Genomic DNA, 17,856 nt, shown 5'->3' with positions numbered 1-17,856 from the left:
ACCTTCTCCCACTTGCTAATTCCAGTTTCCAGCTAAAGTAGGACCTGGAATCCAACGGTGGTAACTTAAGTAATTGATTCCTGCCATGGATATGAGAAACTCAGATTGAATTTTCACCTCATAGTTTTGGCTCCTGGCCAAAATTTTAGAATTTGGGGAGTGGACCAGTGGATGGGTGCTCTTTTTAACTGTCTCTTGAAAAGCAGTTCTGGGCCTGGCCCGATGGTATAGTGGTTAAGGTCCTCGCCTTGCACACCCGGGATCCCATATGGGTGCTGGTTCTAATCCCGGCGGCCCCGCTTCCCATCCAGCTCCCTGCCTGTGGCCTGGGAAAGCAGTCGAGGATGGCCCAAAGCTTTGGGACCCTGCACCCGCATGGGAGACCCGGAAGAGGCTCCTGCACCTCCGTGGGAGACCCGGAAGAGGCTCCTGGCTTCAGATTGGCTCAGCTCCAGCCATTGCGGCCGCCTGGGGAGTGAATCATCAGACAGAAGATCTTCCTCTCTGTCTCTCCTCTCTGTATATCTGCCTTTCCAATAAAAATAAAATAAAATCTTTAAAAAAAAAAAAAAAAAGAAAAGCAGTTCTAAGAAATTCTTCCCCTGATTAAATTATATGTGGACTGTTAGTCATTTAATTTGCCCTCTCAAGAATTCAGCTACAATAAGCTTTTCCTTGTTTATTGGAAAATTACTAAGATATTTTGAACAGTAAATTTTTTTTCGAAGATCTTGCTAATTTTTATTGGAAGGGCAGATGGACACAGAGAAGAGGAGACAAAAAGAAAGTTTTTCATTTGCTGCTTCACTCCCCAAGTAGCCAAAACAGCTGGAGCTGAACCGATCCAAAGCCAGGAGCCAGGAGCATCTTCCAGGTCTCCCACATGAGTATGAAGGAGCCCAAGCACTTGGGCCATCCTCTACTGCTTTCCCAGGCCACAAGCAGGAAGCCAGATGGGAAGTGGAGTAGCTGGTATATGAACCAGCTGCCACATGCAATCCCAGTGCTTGAAGGGGGAGGACTAGCCAAGTGAGCTATTGTGTACGCCCTAAACGGTGTATGTGTAACATTCAGGCCCGGCACCATGGCCCAGTGGCTAAAGTCCTCGCCTTGAATGTGCCAGGATCCCATACGGGCACTGGTTATAATCCCAGCCACCCCATGTCCCATCCAGCTCCCTGCTTGTGGCCTGGAAAAGAAGTCGAGGATGGCCTAGAGCCTTGGGACCCTGCACCAGCATGGGAGACCCAGAAGAGTTCCTGGCTCCTGGCTTCAGATCGGCTCAGCACTGGCCATTGCAGTCACTTGGGGAGTGAATCATCAGACGGAAGATATTTCTCTGTCTCTCCTCCTCTCTCTCTTTCTCTTTCTTTCTCTCTCTCTCTCTCTCTCTCTGTCTCTCTCTCTCTCTGTATATATATATATATGACTTTGCAATAAAAATAAACATATTTAAAAGAGAGAGAGAGAGAGAGTAACAATGATTAACTGCAGTTAACTGTTTGCAAATTTCACAAAAACATACAGTCCTGGAAGTAAATTGCTAAGATCCCTTCTAAGGTCTTAAAGAATGTCAAATATATGAGAGAATGTACTGCAGATTACTGCTAGAAATGGCATAGCATATTGCAAAGAGCCCTGGACTAGAACTCAGGAATTTAGGGCTTCTGCAATAGCTCTATCCCCACCAAGCTCTGGCTTTGGCCATAACATTTAACTTTTTTAAGTGTTAATGTCTTCCCAGATCTAATGGTGTGTCTGGAGTTAAGGGTTTTTCCTTTTTACCAATATACCTCTATGAGGAGTTACACGATACTAGATACCTGGATAACGTGACAATAAGCTGGGATGAGGAATTTGGATTTTGTTCATCCAGTCTCTAAAATTTCCCGACTTCCAGTACTTGGGGCTCTATGAGATGCTGTCAGAAATTCAATGAGTATTGAGAATCGTCAGATGACCCCAGATGTTCATTTTAAGGCCATGTTAATTATATGCAATGCACCATGCAGAAGTTAGAGACTTCCACAAAATTCTGTGGCCCTGACTTTGTTAGAAATAAGGACCTCTAAGTTACACAATAGCTTTCTTTCAATGCATTTGATGTGTCAAATTCGTTTCCAATTCATACCTTTTTAACTAGTCATTCATGCTTCCAAAACCATGTTTACTTCACATTATTTTTCTTGACTCATTATTTTCTCATTATTTAAATCTCCAAATGTTTTCAGGATCTTTCCTTCAGAAGCAGACTTGCCGGGAAACTCCATGCTAGAATGGGCTTCACTTACTATTATTATTATTATTGTTATTATTACTACATGATAGTCTGACAGGTTCTGACATTTCTCTGACACTCTCCCCAAATCCACCCCCCCACACACGGAGTTTCCCTATATTATTATAATAGTATAGCTCTTTATAAACAGTTATAAGTCCATCATTGTGGGCATGGACAACGGCATAGGGTCCAGCATCCTATTGTTAAGATATATGTAACAGTTTCACTGGGAGCCCATCTTTGATTTGGAAGTAGAGATGTATATTGCATTGTATCCTCACATTTGGATAAGATAGTCTCTATAACACAGTTACTATACATCCCCTTAAATGAAAAGCCACCAACCAAAATCAACAGGAAGAAAAACAGAAATTTACACCTTGAAGTTAAATGACATGCTGCTGAATGACTAATGTGTCGCTGAACAAATGAAAAGAAAATCAAGAATTTTCTTAAAGAAAATGATGCTACTGTATGACCTATGAGTCAGTGAAGAATTTAATATGAGAAAAAACCTGTTTTGAAGACATGAGGCTAAAAACAAAAACATCAAAAAAACCTGAGATATAGTTTCCACTGATCTTTGTTGGTGAGATGTGTCTTCTGTAGGGCAACAGACAGATGGGATTTGTTTTTTAATCCAGGCTACTAATCTATGCTGCTAGATTGATGAGCTTAAAGCATTTACATTCAGGGTTAATTTGAATGGGTGGTAATTTGGTCCTCTCATTTTAGCAATGATTTGTTCATTGTTTGATTTAGTTTTCTGTTGTTATTTTACTGGGATGTTCTTCACATTTTTCTTCGGTTTCCATGAGTGCTATCCTTTTTCTCTGTCAAGATAATATCTTGAAGTATCATTTGTAGGACAGGTCTAGAAGAGGCATATCCTTTTAACTTTTCTTTACTGTGCAAGAATTTTATTGCATTTTTAAAGACAAAGGAAAGCTTTGCTGGGTATGTTACCCTGGGCCGACCAACAATTTTTTCTTTTTAAAATCTGGAATATGGGCTCCATAATCTCCTGGCCTGTAAAGTTTCCTGTGAGAGGTCTCCTGTGAGTCTGATTGCCTTTCCTCTATACCTCAATTGATACTTTTCACATACACATTTAAGGATCTTTTTCTTATGTTTGATTTTTCTTATGTTTGATTGAAGAGAGCCTGATTATCATGCTGTGGTGAAAACTGTTTTTGGTCAACCCTATTGGGAGTTCTGTGCCCCTTCTGTATTGTTTCCCAATTCTTTCTCCAGATTAGGGAAGTTTTCCTTTATCATTTCACTGAATATATATTTAAACTTAGTTTCTCTTTCCGCACCTTCTGGAACTCCCATAACTCTTATATTTGGCTTCTTAATGCTGTCACCTAACTCTTGAATACTGTTTTTAGTTTGACTCAGTTTCTCCTCTAGCCTTTTGATTGTTATACCATTGTGGCAAGAAATATCTCCTGAGATTCTGTCTTCTGCCTCATTCATTCTATTATTGAGACTTTCTAATAAACTTTTAAATTTGTTCCATTGTGTCCTTCATTTCTAATAATTCTGCTTGATTTTGTTTCATTGCTATTTCCTATGTAACATAGTCCTAAAATTCATGTATGTGCTTCTCCTTGTTCACAAGAAGCTATATAATAAGTTTTTTAAGTTATTTATCTCCCATTTCCAGGATTTGGGAGACACCAGGTGTCCTAAATAACTAGGTTGCTGGTGATGCTATTCCTGCTGGAACCCTCTGGCCTTAGGACCACCCAGACTTATTTTGACCCATGCAATGCCAAAGTCAGTATTATTTTCCCTGTGGGACCAATGTAATGCACTGAGCTGGAAGTGAATTCACTCCCAGCTCAGTGCATACACAGCTCACTGTAGTTCCTCCACTGGTGGAGTCCTAGATCTGCTTGCCATTAGGTTTGGAGGCTACCAGTAGCTATTTTGGGTAGAACCTATAGGATGTCACATTGATGCAATGCATTGAGCCAGAAATGAGTTTGCTTCCAGCTTAGTGCAAGCACACTCCCATCCTAGAACCTTTGTCTCCCTACACAACACTGTGCCTGATGCAGCTCTGGTGGGGGTCTGGGCTGTAAAATCCACCCTGTTCCTGTGTGACCTGCACGGAGTCTGCTGCTCTGTCTCTGCTCCTGATCAAATCAGACAGACCAGCAGGACGGGCAGTTCTTTGCTTGGGTTCACCTCCTGAGCTCCTGGTGAACCTCCCTTCCGCCTTGCTGCTGGTGGAACTCCGACCACTACAGCAGCTCAGATTGCTGCTCACTGACTGCCACTGGGCTATCTGGTCACTGCAACACCACACCATTGTCTCTACTGCTTTCCCATGTCTGTCAGTCTCCAAGGCCCCTCTGTCTTCAGTCTCTCCTATTTCCTAGATTGTATCTTCTCTCCTACACCTTGGCTAAAAATTCTCTGTTTAAACGTGTCCTTATCCTATTCTGCCACCTTGATTCTCCTAACAGTATGTATTTTTAAAACAGAAATATCATGTAGGGCTAAGCATGGCACCCTAGCAGATGAAGTCTTCAGTGTGCATGTACTGGGATCCGATATGGGCACCAGTCTTTTCCTGGCCAGCTTGCTTTCCATCCAGCTCCCTGCTTGTAGCCTGGGAAAGCAGTTGAGGACAGCCCAAAGCATTGGGACCCTGCACCCGTGTGGGAGACCCAAAAGAGGTTCCTGGCTTTGGATCAGCTTAGCTATGGCCATTGCCGGAATCATCGCATGGAAAATCTTTCTCTCTATATATTTAACTTTCCAATAAAAATTTTTTAAAAACATTTATCATCTATAATGCTACCGTAACCTGAACACAAGTTTTTCTTATTTTTGTATTTCAAAAATAGTTTGACCTTTAAAGAAAAAAAAAAAGAATGTACTTTTTAAACTTTTTTTTTGAAAGGCAGAGTTACAAAGATGGAGAGACAGACCAATCTTTTATCCTCTGGATTACTCCCCATGTGGCACAGCAGCAATATTGGGGTTGTGTCAGATCAAAGTCAAGAGCCTGAAGAATTCTTCCAGACCTCCCACATGTATGCTAGGTCCCAAGCACTTGGGACACCGTTCCAATGCTTTCCTGGGTACACTGGCAGGGAGTTGGCGCAGCAACAGCCAGAAGTTACACCAGTGCCTGTATGGGATGCCAGCATCATAACCAACAGCTTTATCTACTACACTACAATGCCAGTCCCTACAGAGTATTTTTAAAAACAGGTAACATACATTACATTCTCAGTGAAAAAAAGTCAGACCAATGCAGAAATATGTCAACCTGGTTAATTTTCTGGGTTTTGTATTTCAACTATTATTCACATGGTAAATCTCTTACTTTGCGCCACTAAGTTATAGCACCTGAAACCAATTCTACTGTTCTCACCCCCGTACCATACTTTTAAGAATGTTTTTGGATTTATGCATTAATGATATTAGTAATATAGGAAGGGGCAGAAATTTATACACCAGGATCTCCAGGAAGGCATTATGATTTTCATAAGGGTTCAACGTGAATTTAAACAATGACTTTTCACTAAAACAGAGTTTTGGATTTGCAATTATTTTATAAATCTTGGAAACCAGCTATACTAAATATCAGAAACACTTTCCTTTTTCTTTTTTTTTAAAGTAATTCTCCAACTCAATACAAATCAAAATAGTAAACGTTAAATTTTCATGAGACCAGCGTCCAGTAGTACAGAACAACCTGCAGCATAGGAGCATTAATTTTTTTCTACAAAATTGTAAGGAACATAAATACTATGAATTATACTAAATATAACTTAAACTATTCTGCCAGCAATATCCTAAACAATCTGCTTTACCAAGAGTTTAAAATTTTTAACAGCTGTAATAATACACGATCATACAGAGGCTACAGCATTAGATTGTAATTTCTGTGTCCCAGTTAAAGTAAGACCAATTTCTAGGATCTGAGGTACTTTCTGTGTGATCAGATATGAATGGGAAAGTACTAAATAATATGGCCTCTAAACCTACATTCCTTGAAAGATAATAATAACATCTGTACCTTAGTTTAAGGCTTTCAGAGAGTCTTTCAGCTTCTTCAATAGCTTTTTTGATGTTTGCAGGTCCAAGCATTGAATGAACGTAGTCCTAAAATTACAGCAAAACCATCCCATTCTGTTAGTGTAGGTACTGCACACAGCATGAATGTCAAATAGATCAAATCATGGAAAGTTTAGATGAAAACATAATTATGGCTAAAGTATTTTTTAAACTGCTAACCTACATATATTCACAATTCTCCAAATGTTTCAAAGGCATTTCTCCACATTAGCATGCTACAAGAAAATCCAATAACATGTTACTTATTTAATAAGCCATTAAGAAGTACTATTCTTATTATTTATGAATAATTGACAAAAAAGAGCAAAACTTATCAAGAAGAAAACATTTTCATACTAGAAATCTGTACCTATTCCTTCCTCTCAGAAACAACAAAGCAAACTCTATACAGATGTACAGCGTGTATTTTTTGGTTTTAAACTGACTTGTTCTGTTTTCCACCAGTAATTTATAATATCTACTTATATCCCAACTGGACTGAAAACACTTTTGACCAATAAACCAAATGTTAAACTTTCGTATATCTTGAACGAATAGATGCCAAACAACAAAAAAGAAGCCCCCATTAAGAAATCTACCCTTTAAAAAACGAAACAGGGGCTCAGTACTGTAGCCTAGCAGCTAAAGTCCTCAGCCTGCATGCACCAGGATCCCATATGGGCGCCGGTTCTAATCCCAGTGGCTCCACTTGCCATCCAGCTCCGTGCTTGTGGTCTGGGAAAGCAGTTGAGGAATGCCCAAAGCCTTGGGACCCTGCTCCCTCGTGGGAGATCTGGAAGAGGTTTCTGGTTCCCAGCTTCAGATAGGCGCAGCACCGGCCATTGCAGTTACCTGGGGAGTGAATCATCGAACGGAAGATCTTCCTCTCTGCCTCTCCTCCTCTCTGTATATCTGACTTTGTAATAAAAATAAATAAAACTTAAAAAAAAAACTCTTAGGGAAAGTCAATATTCTATTACCAAAAACAAATAAAAATGCAAAAGTACCTGCTGCTGCTTGAAATCAGGTCTTTTTTTGATGAGATTATAAACAGCTACATATTTCATGTAGAGTACATAAGCCCTTTCCTCATCACGATCCAATCTGCATTCCTCTGCTGCCTTGAAGATCTTCTGGGCACTACACACGTAACTTAAAATTGAAGGAAAAAACAATTAAGACATTTCACATCTGAAAAAAATATGGGTCATATTTTAACTATACAAATAATACTGACAATAAAGTTAATGATTTAGGTTAACACAAAGTTAGACATAAATCTGGACACAAGCAATTTATACAAATCAGTTCCCTTAGGATGAGGGTAGTTTTAGAGATAAACAGATACTGTCAGAAAGCAATAATCTGAGGTCTCGCCTAAAAGACCGTTTTTCTGGGAGCCCACACTGTGGTATAATGTGTTAAGCCACTGCCTACAAGGCCAGCATCCCATACAGGCGATGGTTTGATTCCCCGTTACACTTTTTATTCAACTGTTAATGTGCCTGGGAAAGCCACAGAGGATGTCCCAATTACTTGGACCCCTGTACCCATATAAATGATCGCAGCCCAGCACCAGCATTTGTAGCCATTTAAGGAGTGAACCAGCAGATGAAAAATTTGTGTAATTCTTACAAATAAATAATATTTAAAATATTTTTTAAAGATTTTCCTGTTTTTAAGCTTAGGGAAAGCTTATCAGTGGCTTTTCTCATTTCATATGTGAAAATCACTCAACAGAAATTCCTGTGACTTTGTCACCCGACATTACAGCCAAGAGGCAGGCCAATATCCCTCTTACTTTTCCTGTCCTCCCTGAAAGACGCCTCAACTGTTACAAAATCCCATTTTGACATTAGTCTTATTTAGAAGTACCAATTCATTCTGGGATGTCTCTTTCTTATTTCCTTTAAACCTTCTACCTCCCTTGTCATCTGTGATGCCGTGTTTTTCTCTCTTTCCTTTAGATAATGACTACTTAAGAAATCCATGTGCAATCACACTTTAGATTTCTCTTCATTGGTTCCTTTTGAATCATACATATTAATATATATTTTTTTTCAGAGCCTCCTACTTATCTCCAGGAACACCTACTTTTTCCCATATCTTTAAAATCTGCTTCCCACAAGTGTGACGAATATAGCTAGCTGGGTCTCCTTTACTTTGTGAAGCTCTTATTCCCAAATTGATTAATAAAGATGGCTACTTGCTTATCTCTAAATCTTCCCATTTTTTTAAAAAAAATTAATTCAGATAAAAAGTTCTCACATTGTCTTTTTTTTTAATTTATAAATATTTTATTAAATTTAAAATCCACTTAGGTAATGAAGGGCCCCATTACAGTAAAAACAAGTTCTACAAATTTTATAGTTCAAAGTAGTTATTTTAACTTTGTACATTTTTTAAAGATTTAATTATTTTTACTGGAAAAGCAGATTTTACAGACAAAACAAGAGACAGAGACAGAAAGAAAAAAATCTTCCTTTAGCTGGTTCATTGCCCAAAAGGCCACAGAGGCTGGAACTGAGCTGATCTGAAGCTGGAGCCTGGAGCTTCTTCTGGGCCTCCCACACTCACATTGTCTTCTGTCTTTGTCAGAAACAAAATAAACTGGACCTGACACAACACCCTAGTAGATAAATCCTTGCCTGGCATGCACTGGGATCCCATGTGGGTGCTGGCTTGTGTCCCGCCTGCTCCATTTCCCACCCAGCTCCCTGCTTGTGGTCTGGGAAAGCAGTCGAGAACAGCCCAAAGCCTTGGGATCCTGCACCCGCGTGGGAGACCTAGAAGCTCCAGGCTCCTGGCTTCAGACTGGCTCAGCATTGGCCACTGTGGTCATTTGGGGAGTGAACCAACAGATGGAAGATATTTCTCTCTGTATCTCCTTATCTCTGTAAAATCTGCCTTTACAATAATAACAATAGTAAGTGAATCTTAAAAAATTAACAAGTTATGTTAATGATATTCCATATATTCCAGACTTTTCTAGAATTACATGTCCATCACCATCCTATTTTATCTCAGGATAGATTTTGTAATCTCTATCAGACAGACATTATCTCTAACTGCTACCCCAGTAGGGGATAGAAAACGTGTGTGTGTGTGTGTGTGTGTGTGTGTGTTGGTAACAATGTTGTAGGACAGCTACATCCCATTTTGGAGAGTACATTCAAGTCACAGCTTCACAGCTCCTGTTCACACACGCCCCTGGGTCCCTGATCCATTCACAGCCACATGCAGAGATCCGGGGAGTTCCAAAATCCTGGTTTCAGCCTGGCACAGCCCTGGCTGATGTGGCCACTTAAGGGATGAAGCAATGGGTGGAACATCTTAATTTCTTCCACTCCATCTCTCTACCTTCTATATAAAATGGAAATAAATGATTAGAAATGTATAAATGCATACCTTCAAAAATAAAAGAGTACAAATTAAACCATTAGGTTAAGTCCAAACTGCTAAAATTAATAAAAACTGAATATGAGACAAAAATATATGCCTTATTAAAAAATGGACTATATTAGTACTATAACTTGTGTAATACACAAGAACAAAAATGATCTCTAAGAATTAAATTTGGGCCCAGTGTGGTAGCCTAATGGCTAAAGTCCTCGCCTTGCATGCACTGAGACCACATATGGGTGACAGTTTGTATCCCAGCAGCATCGCTTCCTTTCTAGCTCCCTGCTTGTGGCCTGGGAAATGCAGCTGAGGACGGCCCAAAGCCTGGGAGCCCTGCACCCACGTGAGAGACCCAGAAGAAGCTCCTGGCTCGGGATGAACTCAGCTACTTGGGGAGTGAACAAGCAGATGCAAGGCATCTCTGTCTCTCTCCTCTCTGTATATCTGACTTTCCAATTAAAAATAATTATATTATATATATAAGGAATTATTTTATAGTCTTATGAGAGCACAATGACTTGGCACAATATCTGCTTACCCCTAATATTCTCTGCCTCTACAACTTATGATCTGGAAAATTGTACAGAAATTAGATATATTGTATATTAGCACAAAGTGCATAAATTCTGCTTAGTTATGCACTTCTGCATGAAGGACTTAAATTTTATGTAATGGCATACATTTTAAAATAATTCATCTATGGCACAGTGGATGGGATTGGGGAGGGGACAAACTTGGGGCCTAGGGATTTAAAATTCCAGCGGCCTGTTGGCTGCTGGTGGGTGCCAGGATGGGATCGTCTTCATGCTTGGAGTCCCAAGTCCAGCCACCGTGTCCACATAGTGACCTGTCCCCAGGCGGCCAGCTCTGTGGTTTTGGTGCTTTGAATTGCTGCTTAGGCAGCTCCATGTTGAGCCCACTGTACTATTGGGATGTCAATCAATCCTAAAGACTCCCAACGACAGAGTATCTTTTCCTTGGAAGGTAAGGGAGGGTAATGAGACCTAGCAGGTTAGAGGAGAGGGACCAGATGATCTTTATGGATAAGACTGATATACCAGACTCCTTTAAATCCTGTGTAGAACTTAAAATCACTCAACAATGATGACCACCGAACACCAGTCCATGCAAAAACTAAGGCTCAGGGCTTGTCTAGCAGGATATCCTATTACCTGACATGATGATGGATCAGGAAAATGGGACATTTTAGGCAGGGCCATGACATTAACTAGCACGCAAGAGAAGTATATCTAGGGGTAGAGTCTGTGGGGAATGTGTGGGCTAATCCCCGTGGAAAAACTAGCCCCACTGGTCAGCTCAAGAGTTGAAGGGGTAACAGACTAAGCTAGGTGTGACCAAGGAGCCTGCCATCACTCACTGGTACAGGAACCGACAACAGTCTGGACTGGTCAAGGCAGCAGCACCCGAATGTGCATCCTGAATAGGGTGTGGGGTGGGCCAGGCTGCAACGTTCACCAGCTCATACAAGGCCAAATGGAAGGCCAGATTTTGCCGCACATTGGCCTAAAACCCAATGGCATGAATGAGAACTGGGTCCGGGAGTGGATCATGTGGAGAAACTTGGGAAACTCCCCTGGCGGGTAACAGCTTCTGCTGGTGAACACATGGTCCAGACCTAAGGGTTGGACAAGCTGGGCAAAGTAGCTCTAATGGCTGGCTAATGTGTGGACTGGTAATGGAACGGGGTGCACCGGGCAGGACCGAGCACACCTCAGCCCACAAGCAATATTAGAAATCAGCACAGAGCACAGGTCATGCCGAGCTAGGCTCTTGCACCTACTGGTCTGCGTGAGCTAAGGACGCTAAGTCACAGCATCTAAGGCAGAGGCCGGGACAGGTGAGGGGCTGTGCCAAGCTGAGTCAGAGCAACCACTGGCATGCGCACGTGATCTATGGCTAGGAACAGGCCCGGTTGGGGAGCTAAGGGGACACCCTAGCTGGGTTGAGATTCCCACCGAGGAGCACAGGGGCTAGAATGGGGGCTGCATTCTGATCAGGATACGGTTGTAGTCTCCCTTGGCACAACTGCGGGCTGGGAATGGACACACCAAGCAGGGCTGGACTCCAACACCATCTTGTGCTCTGGAGGACCAGGGTAGATGTGGGACAGACTAGGCTAGGTCTCTGCCCCTTACTGAGCCATGTGTGAGCTGTAGTATGTGGGTATGGATGAGCCGTGGCTGGGCTGAAACATCCAACAGTAAGAACCAGATTGGGTTGAAGACCAGTCAGGAAAAGTCAATGTTCCTGCTAGGACAGGAGGTGAACTGAGTAGGTCTGGCTCATGGAACCCCTAGTATGTGCAAAATCTGGCACTGGGAGAGATTCTGATGGAGGAGCCTGGGCACCTTCTCTGGCAGGTCACAGACCCTGCTGGTAAGCACAAGAAGCATGATAGAAAACAGTCCAGAACAGGCCATGGAAAGTTTCTCACTAGCATATATTTGGCATGGGTCAAGGGCAGACCAGGCTGAACCAGTTCACATCATCCACTGGCAAATCCCAGCACCAGAACAGAGTGTGGGTCAAGCTAGGTTCGGTCGTGACAAAAACCAGTGCACAATACAAAATGCCAAGGTGAGATGACCTGTAACAGATGTGGCCACAGCACCCAACAGCACATGTGTGAGAACCAGGAGGGAGGGGGTGGACCCGGCAGGGGGAATATGGGAGTGCACCCCTGCTGGATGGCTACCCCCACTCCCACAGGAGAGCATGAGTTGGGATGGGAGCAGACCAGACTACGTAGGGCTACAACACCTGTGTGCTTCATGTGGACTAAACCAGGGAAAAGCCAAGGCTGGGCCAATTATTCCTCCTGGTGCAAGCATAAACTAGAGTGGGTAAGGGCTGGTTGGGCTTTGCCGCAGCATCAACTGGCAGAGGCTGGCACTAGGGGCTAATTCTGAGAAGTTAAATCACAGAACCACCTGGAAACTGCATAATCCAGGAGTGGGAGTAGCCTAGCAGGGAAATAGTAGGCTCCTTCCTCTTGGGTTACCACTCCCACAGGAGAGCATAAAAACTAGGATAGGGGAATGGGTGGCTAGACAGAAGGACACCCAACAGCATGTGTGTGGGTTGGATAGTGGAGCTGGTTGGGTTGAACTAGGCTTCAATGCCCATTTACATGTATGAGCACTGAATGAGATGTGGGACCGACTGGACTAGTCTGCTGCACATAATGGCAAACAAGGGAACCAGCATAGGGAGCGGGCCTGGTGGGGGTTATTGTCCGTAGCTCCGACTAGGCTGCAGCTCCCACTGGTTTATGTGAGGGCCGAGTGTGTGGTGGGCAGAACCAGACTGGACTACAACACTCATTGGTTCCAGTGGAAGACAGGGCTGGAAACAGAACTGACCCAGCAACTGCAACCACCAGCTGATTGGGGTGATGGACTATGACAGGCCCTGTACTTGCTAGTACATACAAGAATCTGGTCTGGGGCTCGGCTCAGTGGCACAGTGGTTAAGTCCTCGCCTTGCATGCCCGGGATCCCATGTGGGCGCCAGTTCTATCCCAGCAGCCCCGCTTCCCTTCCAGCTCCCTGCCTGTGGCCCGGGAAAGCAGTTGAGGACAGCCCAAAGCTTTGGGACCCTGCATCCGCATGGGAGACCCGGAAGAGGCTCCTGGCTTTGGATCAGCATAGCATCGGCCATTGCGCTCACTTGGGGAGTGAATCATCGGACGGAAGATCTTCCTCTCTGTCTCTCCTCTCTGTATATCTGCCTTTCCAATAAAAAAATAATACAAATAAATCTTTAAAAAAAAAAAAGAATCTGGTCTGGGAACACCTCAGACAAAGTTTCCTTGGGGGTCCCCTCAATCGAGCTGCCAGATTCAGATCTCTATCCATGAAAAGACAGAGGACAGAACAAGTCAATCAACCACCTCAGCCATATGCTGGCAGTGAAAAACTGGGCAAACAGAGATTCTAAGATGGACTATGTCAATCAGTGGATTCTTCAATGTGCTCGGAACGGTGACACTGGCAGCAATTCATAACTGATGAACTATCAAAACCACCTGAGCAGGACCCTCAGAACATGCCCCACACCAGGGACCTGGGGTGGGTGGGAGACTGGGTGGGGCTTCTCCCTTAATATCCCCCTTTACCTCAGATACATGAAGTAAACAATATGGAAATAATAGTCTTACCCACTTTCCTGTAGCCCTTGAACCTTATTTATTCTATGTAAAGATTATCAAAAATAATTTTTAAAAAATGGAAAAAGTTTTAAAAAAATAAAAATAGACATGTTGTTAGTGACATCTTAGAAAACAAACAAAAAAAATAATTCATCTGACTTGGATTGCAAGAAAATGTACTGAAAATTGACATAGAATTCAATCAAAGTAGTAAAGGATAAATACCTCTTCGTGCTTATTTTCTCTGGTTTCACTTCCGTCTTCTTATTGAGGTCTTTAAGTGAAGAACTGAGGTAGAGTTCTTTAGGAACTGAAGCCACAGCAGGCATGATGAATTACTTTTTACTTTTCTGCTTTCACAAGGAATGCTGTATTTCATAACAAGTACATTTTCTCTGAAACAAAACAGATACAATTCTACTTATTTTTAGCATCAACAACAAAGCAAGTGCAGTTACAGAAACAAAACTTAGGACCACTATCGAAGCACAACAGATTAAGCTGTTGCTGTGACACCAGCCTGTTTTTCTTCTGATCAGGCTTTGTGCTAAAATACCTTGGGAACACAGAGGATGATGGCTCAAGTGCAGGGTCCCCGGTACCCATATGGGAAGTCTGGATGGAGTTTCTGGCTTCAGACTGACTTTTATAGTCATCTGTGGGTGGAAGATCTCCAACTAACTCAAACTCTCTCTTTTTTCCCCACCTCTCCCTCCCCTACTACCCCCTACCTTTCAAATAATAAACAAACCTTTAAAATGAGGTGAAAATAATCTATAGTAGTTTTTGAAACACTGCCTTTTCTCAATTCAGCATGTTATTTTTAAATTATCTTGACCACACCCCATGTAAGAGGACCAACATTCAAATCATGGCCATGCTCCAGGCTCTAGCTTCCTGCTAATGCAGCAAGTGATGGTTCAAGTAGTTAGGCTCCTGCGCCCAATGGGGGAGACCTGGCTTGAGCTCTGGGCTCCTGCCTTTGGCTTAGCCCAGTCCTGGTTGTTGTAGGCATTGAGGGAACGGACCAGCAGGTGGCAGAACTATGTCTGTCTCTGTATTTCAAATAAACAAACATTTAGAATAAATACTGAAGAGTCAGAGTTGTGGCACCAGTTAAGCTGCTGTCTAAAACACCAGCATTCAACATGAGCACCAGTGTTGACTCCAAGCTGTTCTGCTTCTGATCTGGCTCCTGTTAATGCTGCTGAGATGGCACTGGAAGGGTCCACGACCTTGAACTGCTATGCCCAGTGGGAGATCAGGATGTGGTTCCCACCTTTTGGCTTTGGCTTGGTCAAGGTGCAGCCATTTGGGTGCAGCCATTTGCATGAGTGAACCAGTGGATGGAAAATCTCTATTGTGTGTAACTCAGCCTTTCAAATAAGAAAATCTTCAAAAAAAAAAAAAAAAAAAAGTAACCCAGAAGAATCGCTGTTTTCTTATTGAGTATATCAACTTTTATTAATTAAAAAACATTTTTCTTATTCAAAGGAGGGGAGGAGCAGCGCTGTGGTTTTGTGGATAAAATCACTGCTTACAATATCAGCATCCCACACAAGCACTAATTTGAGTCCTGGTTGCATCACTTCTGATCCAGCTCCCTGCTAATGTGCCTGGGAAAACAGAACATGGTCCAATTACTTGGGTCCTGCACCCATCCGGGAAATCTGGATGAAATTCCTGGCTGCCACCTGGCTCAGCTCCAGCCCTTGGGGAGCAAATCAGCAGAGGGAACATATCTTTTGTCTGTATAACTCTGCCTTTCAAATAAATGAATAAATCTTAATAGCAGTAATAAAAGACACAAAGGAGTCGTGTGGTAATACAGCCATCACATATTAGAGTATCAACTTAAATCTCGACTCCTTTGGCTTTTGATCCAACTGCCTACTGATGTGCCTGGGAAGAAAGTGAATGATACTCCAAGTAAGTGGACCCCTGTCACCTGCACAGAAGACCCAGATAAAGTTCCAGGTGCCAGCCTTCTACCTGGTCCATCCTGGCTGTTGTGGCCATTGGAGGAGGGAACCAGTGGATGGAAGACCTGTTTCTCCTTGTCTCTGTAAATTTGCCTATCCAATAAAAAATAAATAAATAAATCTTAAAAAAAGAAAATCTAGAACTTAACCTGGGTATCCTATCTAAGTGACAGGGATCCAATCCCTTGAGTTCGCACTACTGTCTTCCCAGGTATGCATTAGCAGGAAACGGGGATTCTCAGCACATCAGCAAGAGCTCAAGCGCAGGCACTCAAAACAAGTGGTGGGCATCCCAAGTGATGTCCTAAGTCTCTTCTTGGTTCCAAAGTTACTGGGTTTTTTTTTTTAGCAACTTTTAAACATTTTGCACATTCACTTCATATGTAGATATATATATGTGTATATGTATACATATATACATACATTTTTTTTCTTGAAAACAGAGAATTACTCTCACACAGTGAGGGATTCTTGAGAATGATCGTAAGGTTGGGAAAGAAGAGGTATCAGTTTTTAAGTTGTGACCAACACTGTGGTGCAGCTGCTTAAGCTGCTGCTAATAACCCATATTGTAATAATGGTTTGAGTCTCAGTTGTTCTGCTTCTGATCCATCTTCTTGCTAACGGGCCTGGGAAGGCAGCCTCGATGGGCAAACACTTGGACCCCTGCAATTCATTTGGGAGACCAGGCTGGAGTTCCTGACTCCTGGCTTTGGCTTGGCCCAGACCTGGATGTTACGATCATTTGGGGAATATACCAGCAGACAATACACCTCTCTTCCTTCTCTGTTAGGCCGTATGTGTGTGTGTGTGCGTGTGTGTGTGGAAAAAAGAGGAAAAAGGAACCATGTTGAGAGAGGGTGACTTCAACCATTCTACATAGAGCACTGGGGACAAATGAAGACATTTCTGCTTTTGTCAGAATATACCCTCACCCCCATTTTGGTCTACACTGAAAAGTGTATGTGATGTATACACAATGTATCATAAGATTGTTCTTTGCATGTTTTGACAAATTCCAATCAGAAAAATGGAGCAGGTAGTGAAGAAAATAAAGACATGAGGCAGAATGGCCAGAGAGGTGCCAGCCGTATCAGTGTGAGTACCTCTATAGGGATGTATGTAGACAGAACAAATTCAACTTTTAGTGTGGACATTTGGCAAGATAATAAATCTGACCAAATAAAAACTTCAGAAGCCCAATTAAACTTAAACAGGGTTTTCAGCTGTGAAAAGTACAAGTTGAACAGATACATTGATAAAATTCAATTACAACTTTCACTTTCTTCCACTTTCTTCCTATTACTTCTATTTTCTTAATGATCTTAATTTTACCAGTTGACTAATATTAGATGAATGGACAACAATGAACATCTCCTAAAACCTGGGGCACTACAACTGTAAGCTTCGGGTTTCTGTTCACCTACAGCAAACTCTGACAGAATCCCAATTTGCTTTGATTTTCTAGTCACTTTTAGAATCCCATTTGAGTGCCAGTTTGAGTCTCATTGCTCCACTTCACATTTGGCTCCCCTACCTAACGCACCTGGAAAAGCAGCAGCAGAAGCCCAAGTTCTTAGGCCCCTGCACCCATGTGAGCAACCAGGAAAAAGCTCAAGGTTCCTGTCTTTGGATCATTCCAGCTTTGGCCATTGTGACCATTTACAGAGTAAACCAGTGGACGGAAGCTCTCTCACTCCCTCTCTCTCTGTAATTGACTTCCAAGTAGAATAAATAAATCTTTTTTCCCAGGCAGTTGCTGAGGATGGTGGAGGGGCAGGTCCTGGGGCCGGATGGCTAAGGCCATCTTCTGGGCTGCCTGGCAGCCATTGTGGTTGCTGTAGGTGCTGCTAGGCTTGAAGATGCTGGTCATGCACTATGAGGGCATCAACATTTCTGGCAATTTCTATAACAGTAAGGAAGTATCTGGCCTCCCTTCA

The 17,856-nt window shown here is 42.5% G+C and overlaps 1 protein-coding gene across 3 annotated transcripts in view; it reads right to left on the bottom strand.

The window, feature by feature from the left end:
- USP8 (ubiquitin specific peptidase 8) overlaps nt 1-17,856 on the bottom strand; it is a 76,552-nt gene that overhangs the window by 46,956 nt on the left and 11,740 nt on the right. Inside the window, exons 2-4 of one of the 3 annotated variants that reach the window (XM_040968817.1) lie at nt 14,160-14,327; nt 7,369-7,513; nt 6,324-6,409 (exon numbers count right to left, since the gene is read on the bottom strand). In XM_040968817.1, coding sequence (XP_040824751.1) covers nt 6,324-6,409; nt 7,369-7,513; nt 14,160-14,263 — 335 coding nt within the window. In that variant the 5' untranslated portion in view covers nt 14,264-14,327. Of the gene's footprint in view, nt 1-6,323; nt 6,410-7,368; nt 7,514-14,159; nt 14,330-17,856 lie in introns of all 3 variants that reach the window. The other 2 variants (XM_040968816.1, XM_040968818.1) reach the window with 2 other exon arrangements.

Source organism: Ochotona curzoniae, unplaced genomic scaffold, assembly GCF_017591425.1.
Source record: "Ochotona curzoniae isolate NIBS_2020 unplaced genomic scaffold, NIBS_Ocur_1.0 scaffold_4701, whole genome shotgun sequence".
Classification (NCBI taxonomy): Eukaryota; Metazoa; Chordata; class Mammalia; order Lagomorpha; family Ochotonidae; genus Ochotona; species Ochotona curzoniae.
This window is presented reverse-complemented; position numbering and strand designations above follow the sequence as displayed.